General features: G+C 33.7%; 2 protein-coding genes across 3 annotated transcripts; both read left to right on the forward strand.

Annotated features, from left to right (window-relative positions):
* The first annotated feature begins 48 nt into the window (after positions 1–48).
* LOC132703207 (uncharacterized) lies at positions 49–27,236 on the forward strand. The gene is made up of 31 exons (XM_060672332.1): positions 49–562; positions 4,145–4,373; positions 5,177–5,596; positions 6,824–7,075; positions 7,450–7,613; positions 10,246–10,432; positions 10,488–10,813; positions 13,830–13,973; positions 14,027–14,095; positions 14,145–14,310; positions 17,097–17,276; positions 17,334–17,474; positions 18,438–18,653; positions 18,702–18,905; positions 19,766–19,945; positions 20,006–20,066; positions 20,116–20,242; positions 20,391–20,534; positions 20,590–20,658; positions 20,708–20,873; positions 22,069–22,248; positions 22,306–22,480; positions 23,085–23,257; positions 23,308–23,514; positions 23,663–23,842; positions 23,902–24,155; positions 24,218–24,364; positions 24,456–24,524; positions 24,581–24,740; positions 25,227–25,406; positions 25,463–27,236. Exons 1-31 carry the CDS (start codon positions 98–100, stop codon positions 25,642–25,644), a joined length of 5,817 nt encoding a protein of 1,938 aa, XP_060528315.1. The 5' UTR covers positions 49–97; the 3' UTR covers positions 25,645–27,236.
* Positions 10,034–17,671, forward strand: LOC132704031 (cytochrome P450 4C1-like). Of its 2 annotated transcripts, none has more exons than XM_060673647.1 (11): positions 10,034–10,193; positions 10,246–10,432; positions 10,488–10,691; positions 13,202–13,381; positions 13,439–13,499; positions 13,551–13,677; positions 13,812–13,973; positions 14,027–14,095; positions 14,145–14,310; positions 17,097–17,276; positions 17,334–17,671. In XM_060673647.1, the coding sequence occupies exons 1-11, from the start codon at positions 10,185–10,187 to the stop codon at positions 17,510–17,512; spliced, it is 1,524 nt and encodes a 507-aa protein (XP_060529630.1). In that variant the 5' UTR covers positions 10,034–10,184; the 3' UTR covers positions 17,513–17,671. The 2 variants fall into 2 exon arrangements, with proteins under 2 accessions (XP_060529630.1, XP_060529631.1); XM_060673648.1 differs by having other exon boundaries at positions 13,830–13,973; positions 17,334–17,666.
* Positions 27,237–27,800: the final 564 nt, after the last annotated feature.

The raw sequence follows: 27,800 nt of genomic DNA on the forward strand, positions 1-27,800 counted from the left end.
GGGCCATCGCATGATAAGCAATATTTAACTAAGAATAACCAACCAAACAACCAAAAACATGCGATGTGAATAATCAGTAATCAGTGCGTTGGTGAAGATGGACGTTACTTTATTTTCTATTGGAGTCGGTGCTGTAGCTGTTATATTGTATTGCTGGTTGAAATGGCACTATTCATATTGGATGCGAAAGGGTCTTCAACAACTCGAGCCGGATCTATTTTACGGAAATTTCAGGGATACGGTGACCAACGACGAAAACGTAGGGGTGACTATGGAACGCCTCTACAATAAGATTAAAGAAAAGGGTTGGCAGTGTGCTGGAGCCTACATGATATTTAAAAAAATTGTTATTCCGGCACATCCCGCAATGCTCAAAGCGGTATTTCAGAAGGACTTTACCCATTTTCCGGGCACGGGTGCGTTTTACCACGAAAACGATTTGCTGGGTCAGCATTTACTCGTCATGGAAGGGGACAAATGGAAAAGTTTGCGGTCCAAGTTGACGCCCGCATTTACCACCGGCAAAATTAAGATTATGTTCGAGGGAATGACTAATAAGTCTGTGAGTATATTACAAGTATTAGTCTTAACGACGGAGAACTAGAAAGAAGGAAGTAGTTTTAGGGTAGAGTAGAGCAATTCAAGTTTTCGATGTACGCACGCGGAGCGACTGTCGCTTTTTATATTTACGAAATCATATACAAGTTTCATTAAAATAAAAAGTTCTAGGAGTAGCCGCAGAATTAATTTTGTTTCAATTTTAAATTATTTATATTTACTCTGCGCAGTTAGAATTTTGTTTACAGTGCACTTTGCGCTGATACAGGAATTTAGGCAGCAACTATTAAAAATATTCTAATATAAATATTCAACATGCGTATGAGCGAGAATTACAGTTTAGTTTTTAACTAATGTCCTTGGAGCATTCAACAACCAATATGGCCGCTGACACATTCTGAATAAGTTTGGATGCGGCATTTCGAAGTATATTCTCAAAATATGACTAAATCTAGAGAATGGAGCAAAGTGCAGGTTAGTGCGAGAAATGAAGAACACCCTCTGAAAATCAGTCCCTTCTTTACGAAAATATCAATGCCGCTTGATTATGGTCTGTTCATAGATATAAAAAAGTGACCGATTGCTTTTGAATGGGATTATCCAAGAGTGGCCATTAACATACAATGCAACTAGATTGTTACCTAAAGTTTCGGAATTTAAATTCAGGTAAAAATGTGGTCCGCAATAGAAAATAATTTTATACGTACCTGTGTTTAATATTCTTTAGTTTGGTATACTACTTAGTTTAAGTTTATTAGTAATCATTCTTATTTAGTGTGTGATGCAGCGTGTGTTGAATCGTGTGCGAAGTATGCAAAATATGCTAGTCTAGTGTATCTCAGGAGATGCTCCCTCCCAAATGTAGAAAACACTATTCTATTGAGACTAAGGAAGTTATAGACAATGTTTATTTGACTCTCATTGAACGTGGTGCCAGCAAGCAAGCATCTTTAGAAGAAACGACCAACAAAACGAAAATTCCATCAACTGTATGGAAAATTGTGAATAATTCCATTTCAGACATTTCTGATTTGTGATTTCTGACATTTTCTCGAGTGTAGATGAAAGTGATATAATACGGCGTAAAATTTACCAGTTATACGAGGAACAAAGCGTATCTACATTAGATATCTTAATTAGAAGGCTTGAAAGAGATGAAACCGGTGTTAAATGTGGCAGAACTACCTTATGGAAGTGGGTTTCACATTTAAAAAAATTGACAAAAGGCAAGTTTTAATGCAATCTTTGAGAATTCGGAAATGGCGACTGGAATATCTAGAAAAAATTAGGATTTATAGAGAACAACAAAGGCCAATTATTTACTTGGATGAAACCGCGTTCGACACTTATGATACCCCGGAAAAGGGGTGGGTTGACTCAACTGATAAGTGTAAAACAAACGCGCGATCAAAAAGAGGTAAAAGAATAATTATTTGGATTCTAGCTCCAAAGATGGTTGGATTCCAAATGGACTTTCTCTGTGTGCGAAAAATATTAAAGATTCTTCTCTGGATTACCATGAAGACACCACCGCTGATTTATTTGAAAGTTGGTTTAAAAACAAATTAGTTGACTAAAACGCCTTCCTCGTGTGACACAAAAGCAACAATCCAAAACTACATGTATAATAACGACATTTATTTTCACGAAGATTATACCAAAAAGCAATTAATTGAGGTTCTACAAAGCTTGAACCTACAAAAGGATAACTATGCAAAAAATCTAGGGCATCCGGTTTAAAGGCTTCCACCTTACCACTGTATATTTAATCCCCGTGAACATGTTTGGCACCACCTGAAATCTGCCATTCGTCGTAACAATGTTTTTCCCCGTCTTAACTCCAATGTCCTCAAATTTATAGAAACCGAAGTTTTTAACATACATCCACAAAGTTGGGCAAATTCTGTTAAATATATAGAAAAAGCAGAACAATCGTGTATCCATATTGCAAATAATATAGAACAAATAATGATTAGAACAGGCGATGATAGCGATAGTGGTACTGATATATTATGTGAATAATTTTAGTTAGTCAGTTTCTTATATCTATGAACAGACTTTACCACAGCAGTGCCATCATATTATGTAAGAGCTATATAATGTTAACTGATAAAATTTTATTTGCAGAAAATTTCGGTTTCTTATCAACTGTTTACAAGTCCGCCTATATTACGGTTTTGGCGCCAAAAAATTTGCATAGTTTTATCAGCCAGACGTAGATAGAAATTTAAATCTCGATTTAAACAATACTCGTAATAGTATTCGCTTACATTCAAACTAATTAAATAGAGCAGATGTTTGGCGACCGGCAAATGATTTGTGAGCCTACCATAAAGTAAAATAGTTCGTAACGGAACCGATAAACGAAACGAATTATAATGTAACTATTATGGTCTAATATCCTTAATTTTTCTTATAAATATGGGTATATAAACATTACATTACATAGTTAACATTTTTTGTTCTTGTTTCATAATGAAAGGAAAAAAAAGAGTAAAAGAGAAATAAGAAAGAATCAAAGCTTTTTATAAAACTTCTGGATTCCTCCTGCGTCGGTTTTTGTTGAGTCGAACTTGTTACTGTTTCGCCAATAATCGTGTTGGCTTCTTCAGAGCTTGACTGAAACTGGCTCGCATTTTACTCTGTACTTGCTTTTATATGGTTTGAGGGGGACGGAGTTAAATGAGGGGCACCGTCTCGGATGACTGATTCCCATATTGGTGATTGGCAGAGACCTGAGTTGCGGCTAAGATTGTTAAGTTGCTTATAAATTTCTATAGACTCTCAGATTTTTCGTTGGTAGAAGAATTGATTACAGGCAACAATTTTAGTTTTATCGAATAAAATTTTATGTCCGGTTTCGTGATTGTTTTCGGCAACTGCTAATGAGGTTATTTGTCTTAGTCTTCCATGCTCTTTCATGTTCAAACAACATTTAATCAATCAAAAAAGCTATTGGGCAAGGCAGTATTCGTTTTGTATGTAATTTATTTTTAGTGTATTTTATTTATTTATTATTTATGCGTTTAAAACTTTGCCTGCTTGTTCTGCGATAAGAACGTGAACAGTCTACGAATTAAATTAGCAGACTTTAATCTAGGATTAACTGAGTACAATTGTGCGTGTCTGTTCTTTTATACACACTGTTTTTTATTAAAATTGAAACTTGACCATGAAATACATTATTTTCATTTTGAAATAGTATTAGTTAATTTGAAGTCATTTTGAAAACAAATTTTATAATGGAAAAAAAAGCTAGAAATTGAATGAGCATATAAGTTAGCAGCGTTTTTTTTTTTTGGGACAAAATTATTTTATTCAGTCACAGTTGGTTTAGTTTAATTGGAATGTTAAAATTAAATATTTGCCGATATATAAGAAAGTGCTCAACAAAGTGCCAGCCAGTATAGATGCGCAGTTCGGGACCCGTGTAATGAATGAAAATGATAACTCAAAAAAACATTTTTAGTACTGGTCCAGATTGTGAAACACTGATAATTGACATCTATTAAAATATTATATATATGATATTAAGTAAAATATGTCTGCGTCTAACTGTGGAATAAAATAGCTTCTGCTATTTCAGGACAATTTGCTTAAAGTGGTAGAAACCTATGCAGGGTCCAAGTCTGTATTCGATGCAAAAGAGCTGGCTTCCAGATACACCACGGACGTGATAGTGACGACCGCGTTTGGGTTGGAATGCGATTCCCTTGAAAATCCCAACCATCATTTTCTAAAGAGTGTTGAAAATATACTCGAAAAAGGCAAGTTTACGTTTGCCGTGGAGGACATAGTACCGTGGTCAGTGCTAGGTGAGTGAATATTTAATGCCAAAACCAAGTTAACAACACTCTCCCCCCAGTATCTTTGAGTCTGGTTTCACCAAGAGCGTAGCTCCAACAACTGAACAGAATAGACTCAAACAATAAAAAAATTAAACCGTTAAGAAGGAAACCATGAAAGGAAAGTACAACAACCAACAATAAGCGAAACAAATAAAATAGAAATTTAGTGTCTTCCTTTCACGACACTTTTTGTATTACCAATTCGCTCACTTTAATTTCTATAAAATTCTTTTTTTGTTTCCTAAAAAAAGAGCCAAGCTTTTAACTTGTTTTGGTAGTACAATTAACTACAAATTTAGGTCCTACGACGATTAAAATTCTTAAATGTACCACACCGTCATATTTTATTTATCGGTTACAGGTATATACACACAATAATAGATTAAAAAATATTCGTATTATTCCAAAACATCGAATGGAACTTTTTAACGATAGGTGTCGCGCTGTGTTGTCTCGTATTGCAACAAATTTATTGTTATCATCATATTACCCCACATTTATTGTCATATATATTTTTTTCTAAATTTTATTGAGTCTATAACAGCACCTGAATTAATGTATTGATGTGTGTTTATTTATTTCAACTTTTTTTCACGATATTGGGTTAATATTATTAATTATTAATTTTATCGCTATTATTACCCTTGTTTGTTGAATTTTATTTTTTAGTGTTTTATTCTACTATCTAAATAAAAGAATAATAATTACTAAGATCATAGTTTCACTTTCACGGTAGTACTCATCAGCTGCACTGGTTGTTTCTTTTGTAGGTTTCTTTGGATGGAAATTTATTGGCACGAAGAAATTCGAAAATTATTTCGTCGATCTGATAACTCGAGCCGCGCAAGTGAGAGAAAAAATGAGCGTGATCCGGAAGGATTTTTTCCAGATGCTCCTGCAACTTAAAAATAAAGGAAACATTACGGATGACGGCGACATTACCGAAATTAAGAGTAAAGGTGCCAACACCTTGACGGAAACAGAAGTCATATCCCAGGCTTTTCTGTTCTACTTTGGAGGTTACGAAACAACGGCAACCACGATCTCATTTTCGCTGCTTAATCTCGCGCAGAACCCGGAAATGCAAGATAAAGTGAGAGAAGAAGTTCGGGAGGTATTAGAGCGTCATAATGGGAAGTTCACCTACGAAGCTGCGATGGAAATGGAGTATTTGGAAAAAGTCGTTTTAGGTAAATGATTTAAAATGATCCTTAGTGTCGTTTTCTTATAAAATTGCATGAAAATAATGCATGTGTACATGCATTCTTCCTGCCAGAGCAATACAACGCCAGCTATGATTATTTCAATCTTCAGGTCAATAATTAATAATTAAAGGTTAATGTCAAACTGTCCTTGACTTCAATTAAAAAATGATAAACCTGTTTTGATAGCAACTTGGTTCCATATCTTTGAATATTTTTATATTTATCTTCCTAAAATTATTTTCACTATTCCATGGCATCCTGCTTATTTAAAAAATATATACATTATGACAAGTTTTTACAGCTTAGTACGACAAATATTTCAGCGTTAAATCCTTTTGGCCCCAACAAATTAAATGGCGCTTCTTCATAAGTTAGTAAATGAAATCCTTAAAAATTATATTATGTCACACTCTGAATTACGCTTGTAATCTGGTCAGTCAGTTTGTCAACCAAAATTTGATTATATCTTTTGGTGTCAAAGTTAAAACTTCTTCAGGCAGCCACTTGAAGATCAATATGTTCTCCTCGCTTATAAACCGTTAGAAAGTGGTCACGTTTTCTTTAAAAATGCATTGTCATAATGCCCTCAAACAGCCAGAGTTCAATTATCAAACGTGGATTTAAATATTTTAGGAAAAGCAAATCCTTTGATTCTGTTATTTGCTTCCTATCACATTATTTTCACAAAAAAAAGGTTACATCAATGTTAATAATCAAAAAGAGATTCTTCGGAGTTCTCTTGATTTGCCCAATTTTGGACTATAACTACCAACGTTGAAACACACACAAAAACTAAGCTGATTCTATAATTAGTACTTCTTGTTATTCGTTTTCGAGAAAAAAACAAATTAAAATCGAAATTTTCTTAATTTCCAGTTAAAATCTCTGGAAATGGTGTGAGATTTTAGAAAACCATGCGTATTAGTTAATCAAACAATTTGATAACCGTAATCCGTAGATAAATTAGAGCAAATTACATAACCGAAACAAACAATTCAGAAAGGTACATTATTTACATAAATTAATGATAACTTAATTTTGGTGACTTCAGGGCATTAAGCATCTAAAAGCACAACTTTCATCCTATTACCCCTTTCATGGTTTAAAAGTTACCTATGCTAACCTACCATAAATGTGGCCATCCTGTATATTAGTACTTATTAACAAAAATTTTGGATTTTTGCTAATAACATTTATTTTAATATATTACAGAGACGTTGAGGATGTATCCGCCATTCCTAATGCTCTTCAGAAGATGCGCCAAAGATTACAAGATACCCGGCACCAACGCTACGATAAAAAAAGGCATTCAAGTGCTGTTGCCCATTGGTGGAGTACACTACGATCCAGATTATTATCCCAATCCAAAAGCTTTCAATCCTGAGAATTTCAGCAAAGAAAATAAAGCGAAAAGACCAGAATGTACTTTCCTCTCGTTCGGGGAAGGACCAAGGATGTGCATTGGTAGGTTTTATGTCAAACCAGCATTATGCAGGTTGTCCCGAATCTTATCCGCTACGCAGTTCACTAAATGTTATGACAAGTAATTCAGTGTGAACCTTTTTAGAAAACTACAATTCGAATACAAATATTGTACTCGAAATTAGAAGCTGAAACATTTTTAAAATCGATGATAATATTCATTTCACCAAAGAGGAGGTTTACAACTAGTCATACTTTGGAAGCATAAAAATTATGTAATCACCATATACTGCACGAACCTTAGTAATGCCAAGTAACCAAAAATATAATGCATTCATGTTGCAGTTGTCTATTTAACTTAAGAAAACATTCTTTTTTTATTCGTCCTTTTTACTGACACAAACTTTTGATGGCAGGAATGCGTTTCGGACTGCTGAATGCAAAAGTAGCGATAGCAACTGTTGTAAAAGACCACATCGTTACAGTAAACAAAAGGACTGAAGTACCAATAGTTATCGATAGCCGAAAGTTTGTAACATCTGCTAGGGGTGGAATATGGCTAGAATTAACCAAGACCAATTAAAACGTGTCAACATTATAGATTTTTTTGAAATAAATATTTACAAAACGAATTGTTTTTTATTGCAATTGACAATAATGATAATATTATCAAAGCTGGATTCTAGAAAATCGTGTATCGGTGGGCGTGGTCTGTCATCGACGCTACCAACGAACTTCTTATTCAATCCTATGCTGATGGCCCCGCTATACTCTTGAAAAATTCATTCACTTTGACAAATTGGTAGTTAATGTCGCAAAAACCAAAATTATTTCCTTCATTCTAAATAACATTCCTCTTGAAGTAATTAATCATTATACAAATTTGAGAGTTACATTAATACGAGTTTTTAATAGTTCCATAGTCAGTTATTTTGGAAGTAACATTGCTGTGTAGGGTTTTACTTTATTCTAATATTATTGAAAAAGCTCAATCTAATTTCTTCACACATTTCTTAACTTTATTTTTTCAATGGAACTTCCACAGGCTACTGGAATACTATATACAAATCTTATGGATTCATGCTGGGTAGGTTGTGTTTAGATTTTTCTGCTGTCGAGTTTATTTGTCGTAGTCTTAAGGCCTTTTGATGTTCTTTGAGCCTAATTGATATTTTTTGTTTTGTTTTGGAAGGTTGTGGTGAAGTATATTTTGTGATGTAACGCTTAACATCTGAATGTGAAAATAAAGTGTTTTAATTCTGAATGACCTAATGTTAGGTCTGATTTTCTATTGATAATAATATCTAAGAATTGGAGATTATTATGAGTTTTTATTTCAATCAACGTAGCATCTCCATAATTTTGTTATTAGATAGAAGGCGTCGAGGGTTTTCTCCTCAAAGGCGTATATATTCGGGATGATAATCGAGAACCCATAGCTGTTCCTCACGTGTGTTCAAAAATTTGACCGTTTTAAGAAAAATATGTTCCAGACAAGCATTTTTCAATTAATGATAACATTTGATTGCAGATTCTCGGATTTTAATATATCTGAAATAATGTTCAGAGTTTCTAATTGTTCAATGAAACAAAAGGAGTTAAATATGAAACTGTCAGTTTTCCCTGTAAAGGACTTTAATATAGAATTTAGAGTATATATTGGAGAACCAATAGCGCTGACAATAGGTATAAGGGTAATCCTGGTTTATGAATCTCATTGGGTCTGTAGAGACGAGGAATTTTAGACTCATAAGAGGTGACTTTTTCACGGATTCTGATAGAATGTTGAGACTAATGTTGCCGAAATGTACTCTCTGCTCTGCTTCCAGAGTACAAAAGTGTGATGGAACTCATTTAAAACTCAAAATATTTAAATTGTGTCTAAACTTTCTGTTCGAGTTACTTAGAATTGGCACCGATATACTTTCAAAGTAGTGGTTAGACGCTAAATATAATTGGTTTGCAGAGATGACTTGTGAACTGCGATTCTCCTGGAAAAATCTTAGTCCAAGCTCTGTAAAACGAACTTTGTCTAACATCCTTATTCAGGCTGACTCGAAATTCTCACTACACGTAGTATTACAACAGTTTAACTACCAACAGTGTTGTTGTCCATTCTAAAACCTAGGTAGTTCCTTATTAGTTTTTTTTGCCTTATTAACGGTCTTCGGAAAAAACTTTCACAAATCATATATACCGTTTTTTTTTCAAATAAAAAAAAATCTCAAACAATGCATAGGAGGTAAAAAAAATTATTAGAAAAAAAAATCTAGAGAGCTGCTGTCACTTGTCAAGACTTTTGTTATTATTGTTTGATTAGTTTATGAAAAGTTTATTGACAAATTATTTTTCAAATGTAATTTTTAGAAGAAAATTTTTTTTAGAAAACATTTTATTTTTTATTTGGAAATTGTAAGTTTTATAATAAAAAATTTTTAGTGCTTACGATCACTGCAAATCCACATAAATGTGTTTATTTCAAAATCGCGACATAACGAAAGTGCGCTTTGAAATTATGATATTATCAAATACGACATATATTAACTAAACACTTTCCGCAACCACCAGAAAATGTAAATAAAAATAAACAAGGAAATAAGCTTCTTAGCAAAAATCATACAAATTCGTTAATTTGTAAACAGTGGTCGTAAGAAGACACCCTGTTTGAATAAATTACATAAAAGAGAAAAAAGTTTTTGGAAAATTTATCTCACAGTAGATATGGCATGTCATTGTGTGTGTTGATTAAAGAGGCTGCTATGCTAATAGGCGATATACATTAAGACCGCAAATGCACTTTGCCGATATCGTACAAATTATGATACCCTTCACTAAGTAAAACTAATTTTTTACTTATTTATATGTACTGATAAATTTGCTCCGCCTGTCTATAATTTAACCATTGTTTCTTATCGTTTGTGATTATTTAATACGTTTGCCATTTAATGGTCGTAATTATATTACCGTTTTTTGAGTTGACAATTTAAATAATACCTTATGCTAGGAATTAACAATACAATATAAACTTCGATGACGGCGAACATTCACCGAATTTTGGCTATCTGCGCGTATAGGCTCTCAAGATATTAAGCAATAAACAATTACAAACTATTGATAACTCAAAGCGATAAAATAAAATTGCAAATTTTTCATGGTAGCTGTAAGGCAATAATTACATTTTACCTCCTGCTTGCAAAACAGTTTCATTTCAGACCATGTATCAGAAATTGCAGTTTTATTTCAACATCATCCTCAATTGGAAGCTGCTGGTATGCCTCGTTCTTCTCAAATACGTTTTAGTTTTATACAGAACTCGCAGATTATTGAAATTTTCATTCGACCACAACGGACCCGCATATTTTCCGCTGGTAGGAAATTGGTATTGGCTCATCGGAAAAGGTTGGTCATATTTTATAGTGAAATGGTATTGTTTAACACCAAACGTTTCTTTCAGCGAATTTGAGTGCGTTTATAGATCTGAAACGACGTTTTTCGTTGCCCTGCAATTTGTGGCTTTCGCAAACCTGTTACAACTACGTCACTGATGTGCCGCACGAAGTGAAAACCATCCTGACTCATCCGAACAGCTACGAGAAGGCGACGTTTTACAGCAATTTCGTCTCCGATCTGTTTGAGAACTCGCTGGCAGTTGACAAGTGTAATTCTCAGTTTATTTCTTTTACACCAACTGTAAAATTAACGGACTCATTTCGGACTGATATTGGACAAGATTTGAATCTAGAGGATAATCTGCGGATGAGAAAGTTAACTGGAGATGAAGTAAACTAAGAAATTGGCTAAGTTTGATTAAGTTCGACATTTCTATGCCGATTTTGGATTTTCAATCAGTAGCTCAAAGCATCAATCCTTCGTTATACAGGGTGAGTATTCGGAAAAGAAGACCAGATCCTGTAAGGTTCTTTATGATGCTGAATTACTTAACACCTCGGGACGTCTTTGCCATTTTCTGTTACATGGCGTTACTATGGAAATATATTTTTTTTATTTTAAGACTACATAATAACAGAGGTACCGCCAAACTGCATCGAGGATTAACCTTTTTTCATTTTTTTATAAAATAAGTAATCAACAGTCTTGCATCAAATGGTGTGTAAAGCAAACGGTCAACATATTTTTTAAAACTTTGTTGACAGATTCGCCTTACTGTTCAAAAGATGTCATACCTAAAATGAGTTTGCTTCTTCATTTATAACATTATACAGACGCAAATCTTACTTACATTAACCGCACGGTATCGCAAAAAGAGAAGAAAAAATGAAATTAACTTCCAACCAAAACTAATCAAAAAAACGCTAGCGTACAAGCAAAGACATACTCATTGAACTGAAATTTAGAGATAAAACTAAATACAATTTTTTTGGTTTTAAATGCTAATTTTTTAAAGTGGTTTTTGAGTTATTTGGTCCAAATGTCCATTTCGTTTTTTAGACTGTTTGCTAAACTACACATTGGGAATCTATTTGTAACTTTTGCTGCTTAGGACAAAAGAGCAATCAATTCCGTAATGAAGTAACTTATAAAGGAACGTCAATGTAAATTTCTTCCTTCTTGATTCTAACGTTTCATAACGAAATTCTTGAAGCAAAGTCTGATATGGTATGTCAAATATGTATAAAAATCATTAAAAAAAATTCTGAATTTTCCTTAGTATATTTATGGTAAAAGATGGACCAGACCAACAAAGCTTACAAGTACACTTCTGACTAGTCAGTTGTACAATGTTTCAGACGTTTTTATTTGTTGAAATTTTGATGCTGAGAATAAAACCCAACACTACATACGCCTTCTTCGTTAATTTGCGCTTTTGTAGTTAATATTATATTATTAAGTCGATAGTCATAATTTAATGGATATTTTTTCGTATAAACGTAAATTTACAACATTTTTGTACATTAAAGGATAATTTGTTTTCATTGGCCTCTTCTTGCGCTCTATGCATATCCTCTTGGAGTAGAAGACAGACTTCCAAATCCCTAAAAACTCTATAAAATCTAAAGTCGTCTGCGAATAATTGAATTCTGAAGAACATTTGGTAGGTTATTTATTAAACAAAGGAGAAAAAGTGAATCCAGATTCGACCCCTCCAGAACGCTTGAAAATAGGTCAAATTGATATGACTATACCATTTACCACCACGTACGTTATTCTTCCCTTTAAGTAGGATGTACATACCTTAAGAGACACTCGATCAAACGCTTTTCAGAAATCCGTAAATATAACGTCTATTGTTTTTATTGCTATCCATGGATTAATTTATTTTATGTGAAAACCTTGTTAAGTTGGTGTTTGCCGCTTTTCTCGGAATAGAGCCGTGCTTTATATAAAATGATTTCAAACATTTTACTTGGTGCGCAAATGATTGCCACAGGTCTACAATTATTAATTTCTGAGTTTTTCCCACGTTTATGGGCAAACTTTTGACATTTTCCATACAATTGGTTTTAAGAATAAGATTAAAAATTATTATTATTATATGTATAGAGGGATCTTTGGGCGTCATTTTTTAGTGGCATCTATTATGTCTTTATTTGAGATAGAATCAATTATCAAGATGTAATTAGTAAACATTATATTATTGCTGAGTTCTATAATATACGAAGATTTTGTATTCGTATATACACTCCGTCAATATGTTCCCCTGCAAAGAACATCGAGCCAGGCAGACCCATAGAGCCCGAGCGTAAGTTTTTAGAGATCAACCAGAATCTGTCGAGTCAACACGAACACCGTGCTCAACGCGCTGAATATATTGCGCATGCGGTACTCTAACTACTAAACTAAATAAATTTTAAAAAATCTGCTTTTTATAATAATTATTAATTATTCTCTGTAAAGTGGAATCTGAGTATCTAAGCTCAGAGGCATTCAGTGAAAAAACAGATTATATATATTTTTTACATTTGGAATAGTGTTTTCAGCTAGGGAATGCAATTTCATAAATTGGCCATATTTCCATAATAATGCAAAAACAAAAATGACAACGTGTTGACTCAAGATCGTAAAAGACTTTGCCACTTCTTTTCCAAGATCTTCTTCCATTCACTCCTTGTATAACGAGGAGGAATTTAGCTACCTTAGCCAACTTCTTAAGTGCCCCATTTCATTTGCAGTTCAGTTTATTTTCAAATACACAAGGATATGTTTTAGGGGAAAAAGCTAGGCTACAGAGAAGATTCGTATCAAAAACTTTTTCATTGAACTACCTAAGACAGTTTACTCACTCGTTTCACACAAACATTTCCACGCTACTTGAACGCGTATCTTCCATCAGTACCGTAGAGGAGCTTATCCAGGTTACCAGCGAAAGGACAGCGTGTAGTATTTTGGGTAAGCAGTTTTCTATGCACTATAAAACTAATCGTTCACGTTTATTTACTTTCTCAGTAAATATAATGGGCCTGAAATCGGAAAATTTTGTCAAAGAATTGGTCTACCACCTCACATGGTAAGTGACGCACTTAAAAAAAAAAGATAAGTCGAAAAGAAAAACTTTTAGCTACCAGAAGTGTTTTTATAATAAAACTTATTCGAGGGCGCTTCCTCCGCGGCTTTGGAGACGTTTTACGAGTCAAGGGCGCGAGGCTGTCCATCACTATTCGAGAATGAGAGATCTAATAAGAACTGTGAGTCTGCAATTGTTGAAATTCATTTAGCATGAGGCTACACAGTCTCCGAACATTTTCCTCGAAAAAAATCCTATTTGAATTTTAATATTGACTGGGAGAGATTATGAGTTACTGTTTAATGTTGATGGAAGGGTTTAAAATTATTTCAGGCGACCAAATTGAGGAAGCAACAGATAAAAGCGGCAGACGACGAAGACACCGAAAAAATGACATTTTTCGATTTGCATATTCTCGGACGAAGCCCATACACTGAAAATGAGTTTGAAGACGAACTCTTTCTCTTAATATTAGCGGTATGACATGACGATCACCTCGGCCGGATAGATGTAACGTCTACTTTTTTCAGGGTATTTCTACGACCGCCGTAACCATAAGTTTAGCACTTGCGCTTCTTGGAATGCATGCCAGTGTCCAGGTAAAACAAGGAACTAATAGTATTCAGCGAAAACTGGCCCAAATTCTAGGAGACGTTGTACGAAGAAGTGAAGAGATGCGTCGAATCAGAAACCGCGATTTTGCATGAAGACATCCAAGAGCTCAAATTTAACGAGCAAGTCATTCTCGAGACTTTAAGGTTATTTCCAGCACTTCCTTTCCTGGGTCGTTACGTTCGTAACGATATTGACTTGGGTAAGTGTACCGGATGCTTTTGGCAACTGATTCGGTTCTACATCTAAACCATAGTCTCAAAATTAACCAATAACAAAACGTCTTAAATATGTATTTGTTGATTATTTCTTGGTAAAAAGTTTTAAATATTAGAAACAAAATTTTGGATCTAGACTAGACGAATGTGAATTGTATGTAATAAACATCAATTTGAGCTGCGAAAAAAAGATTATTTGTAATTCTTACGATAGATTACATTTTTCTAAAGCCTGCAATGCAATAATTAATGATGAAATTAGTTTTATTCCTTGTAACGCTATATTGACATCCATTGATGTTGATCGTAACCTCACCTGTTTTTTTGAAAAATTTTCAGAAATTCTAGATACACATGTACCAAAAATTATTATAAAAACAAACGGAAATATCCCTTCTGGTTCTCCAAGCATACTACTGGATTGATAAAAGCAAGGAACGAGCGCACAGGGACTGGAAAAATAGGAGACAAATAGTAATAATAAAAGTAATAATAGTCTTTATTGAGAATTGAGATACATAATACACAGTATACAATACTAAATTCTCAAAGCAAGAAGTCTAGCTTACTAAGTCAGCTACTCAACAAAGTTTACGAAGATTTTTCAAATTTAAGAAAAACCGTTAAAATTAAAATGATATAACAGAACAAAATATTAAGCAAGATACAAAATATTTTTGGTCGTTTATTCGCAACAAAAAAAACACAAAAAGTTTGTCACAAAGAATCATCCTAAACCTTGGTATCTGTGAATTTTTCTCAAGCTTCTTTAGTAGTGTCTTTGAATCATCAGACACCTTTTCACTATTAAAACCAATTCCATCACAAGGAGGGACCTGGTTTTCCTTCGATATTTTTAAAATCATGCTCCGATCTTTGTGAGCCCCTCTTTTTACTATACAGTCAATCCACCTTAACTCGTAAATATTTTGGACTTTGGAAAATCGACCAAGTCGTGCCCATTTTGAAATCCGGTGATAAGGGTAATGTAGCCAACTACTGACCGATCTCCCTCTTAAGCCACATCGGCAAGTCGTTTGAGTTAATTGTTTTGGAGTTAATTGTTTTTTATTGTTAAGGGGCATATTAACCCGAATCAGCACCGATTTTTTCGTAAAAGATCAATCTTAACTAATTTGACAATATGGAGCGGGGGTTCGAGACTTGCGTTTTGCTCGCCCTCCTTAATAGTTACTTGTGCGGGCGATCTGATGGGATAAAATCAAAAAGTACAAATATAACTTCGGGGGTACCTGAAGGGTCGCATTTGGGTCCCTCACTGTTTGCTATTTTGCTGAATGATGTTGGCAACTACTTTTTACATAGTACTTACTCCTTGTAGGCAGATGATCTAAAAATTTTAACATCGTTTCATTTGGCGGCAGACTACGTATTATTGCAGAGAAATTTGTCAAATTTTGAAGAAAATTGTTTTCTGAACAGATTGTTTGTTAATCCTTAGAAATGTCACTTTGTTTTTTTTTTTGCTTACACAAAAATTACCGCAATTCCAAATTAAAAGTGATCTGTACCTAAATTTTCGGTTTAATAATACTCTTTTACAGTCTTGTCAGACAGGTGTTGGAATATGCTACGTCAGTCTAGAATCCAATGTATTTTAAATATATCTAACGGCTGTGTACACGGAGTGTACAACGAAAATTTGTAAATGCTATAAATTGTAGATTTAATAGGCAGAGACATTTTTTAAGTTGTGTTGCAAACTTTCATTTCTATTGTATGCGGTCTTTGGGAACTCGTAGAACAAATTTTGATTCACTATTTCTTTGCAAAGTTGGAAACAATTTGACTGAATCTCCTTTCGTTTTGGAAAAACGACCTATTTGCTGAGCGTTGAAGCCTTTAAACGACACTTAAGACGGTATACCAATTAACAATAAATGGCTGTAATTAGTTCTTAAGTAGATTTAGCTGGTAAAAAATAATTTAAAGTAGCCATTTTGTGCTTTCTTTTTATTTGACAGTTGCGTATGAAGGAAAGACTTGTTTAAAAATAAATACATAAATGCTTTCCACAATGTTACTGATCCGAGTCAAATCCGTATTGGCATTAAATAAAATTTTTAAAATGACTACAAGGCAACTTTCTCATTGATATATTGTTAACAATAATAATAAAATAATAATATTTATTTTCCCAAAGAATACTACAAAATTGTATAGAAATATTCAAAATACATAATAGATACAATATACATAGACATATAAAAAAAAATTAATCAAAAAAATTTGTCTAGACTACGCAATGTTTTGGATAACAAAAATATTTTTAATCGTTATTTAAATAAACAAGGTTTTAAACTTTTGTCTCTTAACTCCAATGGCAGATTGTGAAAAATACCAACACCTAAATAATCAGGTGACCTCGAAGTCGTCGACAGTAGGGAACATGCAGCTTACCGCTCGGTGTTGTATGTTTAGAACGTACGTCACCAACTAACTTAAAATTCGATAAATTGTTAAACACATATAATGCCATTTCAAAAATCAATAGACTCGCCAGTGTGAGAATTTTGTGCTGGGCAAATAAACCCCTACAAGATGTAAACTTGGAAATATGCGCATTACTCCTTAATACACGTTTTTGAGCCAAAAATAATTTATCGGCATTTTTCAGATGCTCCCAACAAATTGATCCCATAACGTAATCGGGTTATTTTCCAATATTTCCTAGAGGATTCTTCCTAGAGATTTGTGGAAGCAATATCGAAATTAAATTTTGGTTGGATTGTTTGTCTCTCTTTTATAGGCACGAAGATAATACCAAAAGGTTCTAACGTGATACTGCCTTTATATTTAATACATCGGAATGAAAAATTTTGGCCAAATCCAGAAAAATTCGACCCCGATCGATTTTCGTCACAGAATTTGGCAAACATTGTACCAGGGTCGTACGTTCCGTTTTCGATGGGCGGGAGAGACTGCATCGGTAAAAATTAATTTAATTCCGACGATTGCAATTGTACTGGCAATTGTTGCTTTACAGGGAAGACATACAGTATGATTTTTATGAAAATGGTTGTCGCTAACGTCGTCAAAACATTTAAAATCGAGTCCAACAATCAAAGTGTGGAGGACTTTAAAATTGCTTCGCACATAGACTTAAGACCGAACGGATATATAGAATGTAGATTTATCCCTCGCGATATGGGATATAACAAGTGAAATAAAAATATTGGAAAACCTTATTATTATTAATTATTAAATACTGCAAAGTGGTAAACAAATATTGTGGACGTTTTTCAAATGTCCGTATTTGGAGAGGAATATATAAATATAAATTAAGTTTCAGCTAATTTTACATTTATTTAAAGTCTTTAAAATTCCGCAAGGCTGTAATCAATTAGTGTGATATAATTGGTCAAATAAAATAACTCTTATATTTAATCGGTGTGAAGTTAGCAGCCAAAATTACGGGAAGAGCCGAACAACCAGTGGCGGCGGAGATTTCACAACCAGCTTAGGAGGAAACTGATTTATATTAAACAGATCTCTCGCTTTCGTTTGCAGAGAAAATGCTAAGTTGCGGTCTCGTATAGGGTGAAGCTAAAAAGTTTTGAAAATACATTTTTTCTAATTTAATCAATATTTGCGCACTTTCATTTCTGAGACGAAAATATGTCAAAAAAAGTTAGCATTCGTTTCCAGTAAAAATATTCTCTTGCACTCCCGTACGGGAGTTGCCATAGGCTGAAACAGAAAAGTATTAGATCATTTTTTCTATTTAATCGAAATTTACACAATTTCAATTCTTAATGAAAATGTGTACATAAAGGTTAGCTTTCGCACGGGGCCGCAGCCGATCATTTTCTCTGGAAACGAAAGCGAGAGATCTATTTAATTTAAATCAGTTGCTTACTAAACTGGTTTAGAAATCTCCGCCGCCACTGGTTGTTCGGCTCTTTCCGTAATTTTGGCTGCTAACTTCACAACGGTTTATATTTAGCCGACATTATAAGAAAGGGAATATTGACTGTTGACTATTGACACGTGGACTCTAAAGCCAATAATTACAGACTATTGATAACTTAAAGCGATAAAATAGAATAGCACATTTTACGTTGGTAGTAGTATTCCAGTAAGGGCTAAGCTTTTGCTACCAATACATGCTCATTTCAGACCATGTTTCAAAAAATACTGTTTTATTTCAACACCATCCTCACTTGGAAGCTACTGGTATATCTCGTTCTTCTCAAATACGTTCTGGTTTTATATAGAACTCGCAGATTATTGAAATTTTCATTCGACCACAACGGACCCGCATATTTTCCACTGGTAGGAAATTGGTATTGGCTCATCGGAAAAGGTTGGTCATATTTTATAGTGAAATGGTAACACCAAACGTCTCTTTCAGCGAATTTGAGTGCGTTTATAGATCTGAAACGATGTTTTTCGTTGCCCTGCAATTTGTGGCTTTCGCAAAGCTGTTACAACTACGTTACTGACGTGCCACACGAAGTGAAAACTATCTTGACTCATCCAAACAGCTACGAGAAGGCCACGTTTTACAGCAATTTCGTCGCTGATATGTTTGAGAATTCCCTAGGAGTTGACAAGTGTAATTCTTTTTTTTTTTCTTTTTTTTTTAAACAAAATTTCTTTTATTGGGATATTGGAAATGGCTTGAATATAGATTAAACTGCTGCTGATAATAAACTGAACTGTTAAATGTCTTGAAGGTGGATATGATTGGTTCAGACTTTTCAAGGCGTTTGATAGAGTTTATCAGGGTGTATTGATGGAAAAGTTAGTTCATTTTAGTTTTTCAAAAGGCACAGATAGTAGGGTATCATCTGATATTTCTCATTATACGCCTTTGCTCTTTGAAATTTTAATTAACGATGTTGCTGATTGCTTTAGAAACAATAAATACTACAGTTATTTAGAAGGATTACGTCCGTTTCCGTCACGACATTGGAGACAACGTCTCACTTTAACAATTTCAGTCGCTCTCGTATCTAAAGAAATTTTTTATAAAGCAAATTAAATAATTTGATTCTATTGGTTAAGAAATTGTTGTTCCCATACATTTGCTTTCAAATTCATTATTTTAATTTTTCATTTTAATTTTTTCATAATTTCGTCAGCATTTACTGTTTGAAAGGTGTTTAAAAAATGTTTATTCAATTGTTTACCATTGACCAGTTTAGAAGGAAAAACAGAAAGCCCATTTACAAAGACGACAGGAAAGGTTCAACTAAAAACAAAACGAGAAACAAAAATACACTTGGAATATCCTGTGGATTACTGAGAAGGAATTTGAATCCACCATTAACTCTGTTTTTGCGGAGGGCTATTCCGCAACAACTTAGCCAAGTGTCGCACTTCATCTGCAGTTCAGTTTATTTAGCAAATACGCTGTGCATTAATTTCAGTCAATAGTCTAGTCTGTAACAATCCAATTAATTTATGATTCAGGGGAAAAAGCTAGGCTGCATAGAAGATTCGTGTCAAAAACTTTTTCGCTGAACTGCCTAAGGCAGTTTACTCGTTCTTTTCACACACACATTTCGAGTCTAGTTGAACGCGTATCTTCTATCAGTAACGTGAAAGAACTTATCCAGGTTACCACCGAAACGACAGCGTGTAGTATTTTGGGTAAGTAGTTTTCTTTGAGCTGTTGTTGCAAAGATAATCGTGTAATTTTAACTATCACAGTAAGTATAATGGACCTGAAATCGGAAATTGTCGTCAAAGAGTTAGTCTACCACTTCATATGGTAAGTGATACTGTAAAAAAAACTATAAATAGAAAAGATACACTTTTAGCTACCAGAAGTGTTTTTATAATAAAACTTACTCAAGAGCCCTTCCTCCGTGGCTTTGGAAACATTTAACGAATCAAGGCCGTGATGCAATCTATCACTATTCAAGAATGAGAGATCTACTAAGAACTGTAAGTCGCCAAATCTTCAAAATCATTAATCGTTGAGTATTCCTTGACACATCCCATTGGGGAGAGAGTAATTGGTGACTGTTTTTGATTGATATTAACGCTGCCTTAGTTATGAAAGGCTTTAAATTTATTGAACACTTGTTTTCAGGCGATCCAATTAAGAAAGCAACAGATGAACCCAGCGGATGACGAAGATACAGAAAAATTGACTTTTTTCGATTTACACGTTCGTGGACGAAGCCCATGCACTGAAAATGAGTTTGAAGACGAACTATTTCTCCTAATAATAGCGGTATAGCATCACGATCACCTCCGCTGGATAGAGATGTAATGGCGGCTTTTTTCAGGGTCTTTCTACGACCGCCGTAACCATAAGTTTAGCACTTGCGCTTCTTGGAATGCATGCCAGTGTCCAGGTAAAACAAGGAACTAATAGTATTCAGCGAAAACTGGTCTATATTCTAGGAGACGTTGTACGAAGAAGTGAAGAGATGCGTCGAATCAGAAACCTCGTTTTTCAATGAAGACATCCAGGATCTAAAATACAACGAGCAAGTCATTCTCGAGACATTAAGATTATTTCCAGCCCTTCCGTTACTGGGACGTTACGTCCGTAACGATATTGACTTGGGTAAGTGTACCGGGTGCTTATAAATTATATCTCAATTTGACATAAAATTGAAGTTTTCCGTATTTAGAATTTGATTAAAGTATTCGTTAATTAGTAGACTGGTAAATGCTGCAATTGTAGTTAGAGCTTTCTTATTGGTATATTGATTTTATTTATTTATTTATTTTTTATACACTATTATTAACAATTTACAATTAGTGAATAACAATTACAGTGACAAAAAGGATTGCACCTCGATTATAAAAAAGATCGCTTGCACTAGCTTCAAGCATGCGCGACACAACCCTGCATTTTAGTTAAAAACCGATAAAATTATATTATAAATAAAAAAAACAAATATTTAAAAAAATAAAATAAATTACTATAAAACTAAGACAAATAATTAGCTCTCTTATATGGCCGGGCAAGGAATTCCACATTCGAACCTCAACAAAAATAAGGACTTTTGAAAAGCAGCCGTTCTGTGTTTAGGAACACTGAAGTCTTTAACATTTCTAGTGCCATGAGGATGGAAGAAAATATTGAACTGCTGCCTAAGATATGCGGGTTGGCCGGAGTTTAAAATTCTAAAAACAAAATTATACATTTGACACTCTCTGCCAGAAGTCATATTCATAATTTATATATTATTACTATTTAAATATGGCGTAACGTGAAGAGGAAAAGGGATATTGTTAGAAAAACGCATACAAGAGTTTTGAAATTTCTGTATAGCATGAACTGTGTAATTATCTAGTGAGCTCCCGTAGACAACATCCGCATAATCAAAGACAAGAGCAAAACTTTTTTAAAACCGTACAGTTCCACAAAATATGTTGAAATTTGATTCGACGTGATTCTTTTTTCATTCAGCAGCTCTGCAAATTCTAAACGATTTTACAGATTTCAACAAAATTACTCCATCAAACTAATTCTTAGTGATGCCGCTAGAGCGCGCTTTGTGATATTAAACTATAGTGAAATGATATCTAAAGAGTAAATACCGGGCTCTAGATATTCTATTCCGCTGTTGCATCGGTTTTTTCTTTTCTTTTTTCAAAATTCAAGATTCAAAATATTTAAATCATAATAGTGTTATTAGGGGCGGGCTTAATAATCAATATTCAAGTACATGGATACGCAGAATATGATAAGTAATCAAAATTAAAAATTTAAAATAAAATATATTTTTGTATATTTTTCTTTCCTTTTATAGGTACCAAGATAATACCAAAAGGTTCGAACGTGATACTGCCTTTATATTTAATACATCGGAATGAAAAATTTTGGCCTTACCCAGAACAATTCGACCCAGATCGATTTTCGTCACAGAATTTGGCAAACATTGTGCCAGGGTCGTACGTTCCGTTTTCGATGGGCGCGAGGGACTGCATCGGTAAAAATTAATTTAATTCCAACGACTTTAATTGCACTGGCAATTGTTGCTTTGCAGGGAAGACATACAGCATGATTTTTATAAAAATGGTGATCGCCAGTATCGTCAGAAAATTTAAAATTGAATCGAACAATGAAAGTGTGAAAGATTTTAATATTGCCTCTCACATAGACCTAAGACCAAACGGCCATGTAGACTGCAGATTTATCCCTCGCGATAATGGAATTAACAAGTGAAATAAATATTTTGGAAAATTTTATTTATTAACAATAATTACCAGACAATCGAAAGTAGAAGGCAACTATTGTGGACCTTCTTTTAAGTCAAAATTACTCGAAATATAAATGAATTTTTGAGCAGGAATGGGCATATAAAGTTTTAAGTTTCAGATAGCGTATTAAAATAAACAAACCTGTTTTACTAGCATCGCTGAAATCTACATTGATTAGTGGTAAAAAATAAATTTTGGAAATTTAATTTGGGCTACTTTCATTTGAATACTCTAGATCTCATCAGAAATGGTGTCTTCAATTATTTGCTCAACCCTTTGCTTCGTATAATTGGCCCATATTATAATAAAGCGTTATTACCTGATTAAGTGCAACAGATAGCTAAAATAGGTAACAAGAAACGTTTAAACCCACTAAAGATAATGTAAGTCTATGCTGAATTATCAACTTGTTTGTCGGCAAGGTACGTTTAGGTAGGTCACTTGCGTGACGTCTACAAAAAAATATTCTACGTCCATTTTGCTGTTATTATTTAATTATTTAAATCGAATTGTTTATTCACGGTAAGTTATATCGCTGACTGACAACAATGGACGGCATCATAAGCATAAGATCATACGGCGAAATAATCCTGAGTTGGAAGACAATGATTTTAATAATGCTGATCAAGTACGTCATGGCGTTAGTGAAAAATCGAAATATTCTTAAGTTTTCTTGGAGTCAAAATGGAGCTGCGTATTTGCCGTTCATCGGTAATTGGTATTGTATGGTTGGAAAAGGTTACGCATCCCAATTAATAAAATTATCTACTTCATATCACAACTTACAGGTACATTAGAAGGGTTTATAGCTCTTAAAGAGCGGCATTCCCTTCCCTGCAACTTATGGACCTCGCATAGTTGTTACAATTACGTGACGGATGATCCAGGTGAAGTAAAAATATTCCTAACTCATCCGAGCAGCTTCGAAAAAGCTACGTTTTACGATGATTTCATTACCGACCTAGTGTTCAAAGATTCCATACTAACCGACAAATGTGAGTAAAAATTATGTTGTAATTATGCCATTGGTGCCTTTTTAATTTTAAACCTTCACACTCTCACCCACCGTCTTTAAACTTTCCTGTTCACCTCACATAGGGGGGTGGGGTGTGTTCGCAGCACTAGGTAATTTTTGTTTTCTAGGGGAAAAAGCTAGACCAAATAGGAGATATATATTAAAAAGCTTTTCTTCACAACACTTAAAGAGATTCGTTACTTGCTTTTATGTTAATAGTTGCTGTCTAGTCAAACAGCTGAAACATGTTAGTAGTAGCGAAGAAATTAACCGAGTCATAACCGAAACAACTGTGAATACTTTTGCAGGTACTTAAGCATTTGTGATAATAAAAATAGTAATGTCGTCGAAACATCCTAACTTTCAGCAAATATTATGGGCCTGAAATCGATGCCATTTTCAAAACAACTGGCGCACCATTTAAGAAGGTACAGTTTTCTCAGCTACATGCTCGGATCAGATAATCAGATGCCAGAAACACATTCCCTTTTTAGCACTCAAAAATGTTTCTACGAAAGGCAGTGGACGAAGGCCCTGCCGAAATGGTTTTGGACGCGTATGACATCCGGAGGAGTCCAGGCTGTTCAACATGTCTCTTCCATGAAAAAACTTATAAGGACTGTAATTTTTGCTTTTGCTTTTTCTTTAAACTTCTGACAATTTACTAACATGTATTGTTTCAGGAGATCGAAATGAGGAAGAGAGAAACATCAAATCCCGTGAAGGATAAACGCTATGGAAAACAAACTTTTTTCGATATTCACGTTGGAGGAGATGGGCCGTATACTGACGAAGAAATGGCTAATCAACTGTTCTTCATTATGATGGCAGTACGATATAATAAATTTTTATTTTTGAATTATTTAACACACAAATTTTCTTAACTATACGAACATTTCAGAATGGAACTAATCGTTTTAGGGTACTAACACAACTGCTATAGCCCTCACGTTATGCTTAACTTTTCTCGGAATGCATATTAATGTACAGGTAAAATGGGGTAGATCTAGTAATGCTTTAATAATAAACCCTTACTTGTTCAACAGGAAAAATTGTACCAGGAAATTAAAACCATCGTTGGACTAGAAACTTTTCCAGAACAAGTCGGCGCGTTAAAATATACAGAACAAGTCATTCTTGAAACGTTACGTTTGGTACCAACGATTCCATTTATTGGTCGATATGTAGTTAACGATATAGACCTGGGTACGTTGAAAGCATCAGTTGCCTTACAACTTTGTGACACCCATTTTGAGGCCCATATGTAAATATCACTTCAAACATCCAGAATCTAGTGAAGTCATTACCTGACTCTCCTAGCATTTGTTTCAACTTTTCTAAATAATCTATTAGGTACACCTTCGCTTTGGAGCTCTGTATTATACATTCTTCTTTATTTATGGAGCTGTGCATCTTCTAATCCTAAAATTAGTTTTTCTATCCTTGTTCACCTTTATAAATTTTTCTGAAGCACTTCCTTTCCCAAATTTGTTAATCACTTTTACAGATTGTCCAGGTTTCCATTTTCTTCCTTAGTACTCTATTCTGTACCTACTTTTTCATGTTTATTTTGCCACTAAATGGTGAGCATACCTCTGGCAAGCAATATGATTGTCCCCTTACTAGCGTCACTCTTTATTTTGGATAACTTTTTAATCCGTTTATGTCATATATATAATATGCATCTAACAGGATCCAAAGTAATACCAAAAGGATGTAACGTGATACTGCCTATATATCTCATCCATCGAAATGAAAAATATTGGTCGGATCCATTAAAATTTGATCCAGATAGATTTTCACCGCAGAACGCGGTTAACATAGAACCGGGTTCTTTCATTCCATTTTCGTTTGGAGGTCGGGACTGCATAGGTACGTAATCGATTGGCAAGCACACATAAATTGACTTAAATCTTGCTGCGTTTTAGGAAAGAGTTATGGCATGATGTTTATGAAAATAACGCTGGCTAACATCATTAGAAATTACAAAATCGTATCGAATAATTGGAGCATCGATGAGCTGAAACTCGTTTCGCATATAGATGTAAAACCCACTGGAAATGTGGATTGTAGGTTAATCTCTCGTCAAGATGGAGGCACTGCTTGTTAGTGCACATTAAAGTAACTGCCATTTTCGAATAATTCGACATAAATAACGTAGCAAAACTGTCTTCTGAATATGTCAACATTGTTTCAAAAAATTGTTTTTGGGTTAATGGTTAGCACGAATACTAAACGAATATATACCAATTAACATTATACCAATATGTATCATATTATATTATTATTAAATTTGCTTTTTTAATAAAGTGAGCACCTATATTATTAGATTGGATTATGAGTACCAGGTCTTTATTGATTACTTAAGATTACTTAAGATTACAATAATAACATTATTTATTTTTTATTTTTTAAGAATGAGTGGACTACCCCTATTATTCCTCTTTACTAAATTTAAAGAAAAAAAAATTTATTCAGAAACTTTTGTCCAATTTTTTCATAATACTTAATGTTTGCAAAGAAACAAATAAAATCTATATCAATACGTAACGGCATAAAAAAAATATTACATAAAAAAATCGAGTGGGATGTCTAATCTAGTCATTTCTTAAAGGGTTTCCTTTTAATGCTTTATTTGATATTGTTCGGTTAGTTTTCACACAAAATGCACCTAAAAAATTAATATCTGATCATTTAAATATTCGATAACAAAAATTACACTATTCCACGAATGGCGCAAAGAAATATATTTTTTTAATTAACTGACAGAGAGAAAAACAATGGTATTTTTGTTCTAATATTGCTCGCCAAACAACTTACTAAAGAGGGCATTTCTAAAAGATGCTTTAGTATTTAAGCTTCAAATGATCTTTACTTATTTTTTCACATTATTTATTAGTTTCACACATTGGCAAGTAAAAGATCACTTGGAAAGTTCCGTTGCACGCGGAGGTGGCGTAAAGACGCCCCTAAAATGAACATTAACTTTGTGTAGATCCGTTCACAAAATTGTTTCCTCCTGGTTGAACTACAGTATTGTATAAAAAAGTATACTCATGTCAAGATATTTTCTGGTAGACATATTAAATCAATTGTTGAGTTTCAAAGTGTGATTGATGGAATGATACCTTCTTGTTGGATAAACTAATCGTTAACAAGAATTCTGCAACTACAGAATTCATCGACCATCAATGCATCGCATACACCGGTACATACCGTGACAGCCATAACAATAATTAGGGTCTTTAAAAATTTTATACATTATTATTGGAGTAATTTAACTGCAAATTATGTAGTTAATTTCGGGAATGCTTTGGGTAATGTCATTGGACTTTGCAGATGGTCATAATTTGTAAAAAGCTTAAAGTATTTCCATCATAAGTAACTAGCAAGTAGTAGAAAACTATAAAACTATAGCACTTTGTCCAAAGCCCAGAAATCAACATTGATTGTGTCTAAAGTGTAGTCCAGCAGTACTAGAACTGTAATGTTGGAAATGTTTATTTTTATTATTTATTATCTTGTTTGATTTGTTTGATTTTAAATATATGTATATGTTTTTTTTTGCTTTATAAGTAAATATATTATGTAATATGAATTTAATTGGAAGTCAAGTACATTAACATTTTTTTTTATATTCAAACTGGACACTGCTTTTGCGTCTATGAAGTTCACTCGGTAAATTGGTTAGTGGTTCGTAGATATAGGTCATTGTTGTTTCTTTATACATACCTGTACCGTTAATTAAATAAATAAATAAATAATATAGCCTTAATTTTATGCTTAGTGAAGGCCAGCTGAGCTATTCACATAACAAAATATACATCAAATTTTGGTATCCCAATTTTATATATAAATATCAAATAATATAATCAATCAAGCACAAGAAACAAAAAAGGAAAGACACATAATAATAACATTATATAAAGGAAAATTCATAGACAAAAGTATAGCAATTGAGATGAACCAATGGCTTTACAGAAAGGGAAGACCGGGAAAAAGAAATTTGTATTTGGTTGTTGAACTCAACAAAGCAACTCGACATATCTGCTGTTACACAATAGTCCTGAGACTTCTATCGCATATTGTCTATCGAAAATAGCTGATATTTATCATCCAGTATTAGATTTGAATCCCTACTATTCCAACTCGACACAGACACATGATTGAGGGTATCGAAAGTTTTATTATGTCTAATAAAACCAAATCCGGCGTTTCTCACTTATCTGTTGCTGAGAGAATGTCATCCAAAACTCTGAGCAAATC

This window comes from Cylas formicarius, unplaced genomic scaffold (genome assembly GCF_029955315.1).
Source record: "Cylas formicarius isolate icCylForm1 unplaced genomic scaffold, icCylForm1.1 PGA_scaffold_6__28_contigs__length_40554024, whole genome shotgun sequence".
Lineage (NCBI taxonomy): Eukaryota > Metazoa > Arthropoda > Insecta > Coleoptera > Brentidae > Cylas > Cylas formicarius.

What these genes read in the sequence shown, in the direction of transcription:
- LOC132703207 (XM_060672332.1), top strand. Translation starts at nt 98, where the DNA reads ATGGACGTTACTTTATTTTCTATTGGAGTCGGTGCTGTAGCTGTTATA. An exon ending in TTTGGAAAAAGTCGTTTTAG is followed by an intron (nt 5,597 to 6,823) that starts GTAAATGATTTA and finishes AATATATTACAG; the next exon opens with AGACGTTGAGGATGTATCCG. An exon ending in ACCGAACGGATATATAGAAT is followed by an intron (nt 17,475 to 18,437) that starts GTAGATTTATCC and finishes GTAAGGGCTAAG; the next exon opens with CTTTTGCTACCAATACATGC.
- LOC132704031 (XM_060673647.1), top strand. An exon ending in TTGGTCTACCACCTCACATG is followed by an intron (nt 13,500 to 13,550) that starts GTAAGTGACGCA and finishes AAAAACTTTTAG; the next exon opens with CTACCAGAAGTGTTTTTATA. An exon ending in TCGTAACGATATTGACTTGG is followed by an intron (nt 14,311 to 17,096) that starts GTAAGTGTACCG and finishes TCTCTTTTATAG; the next exon opens with GCACGAAGATAATACCAAAA.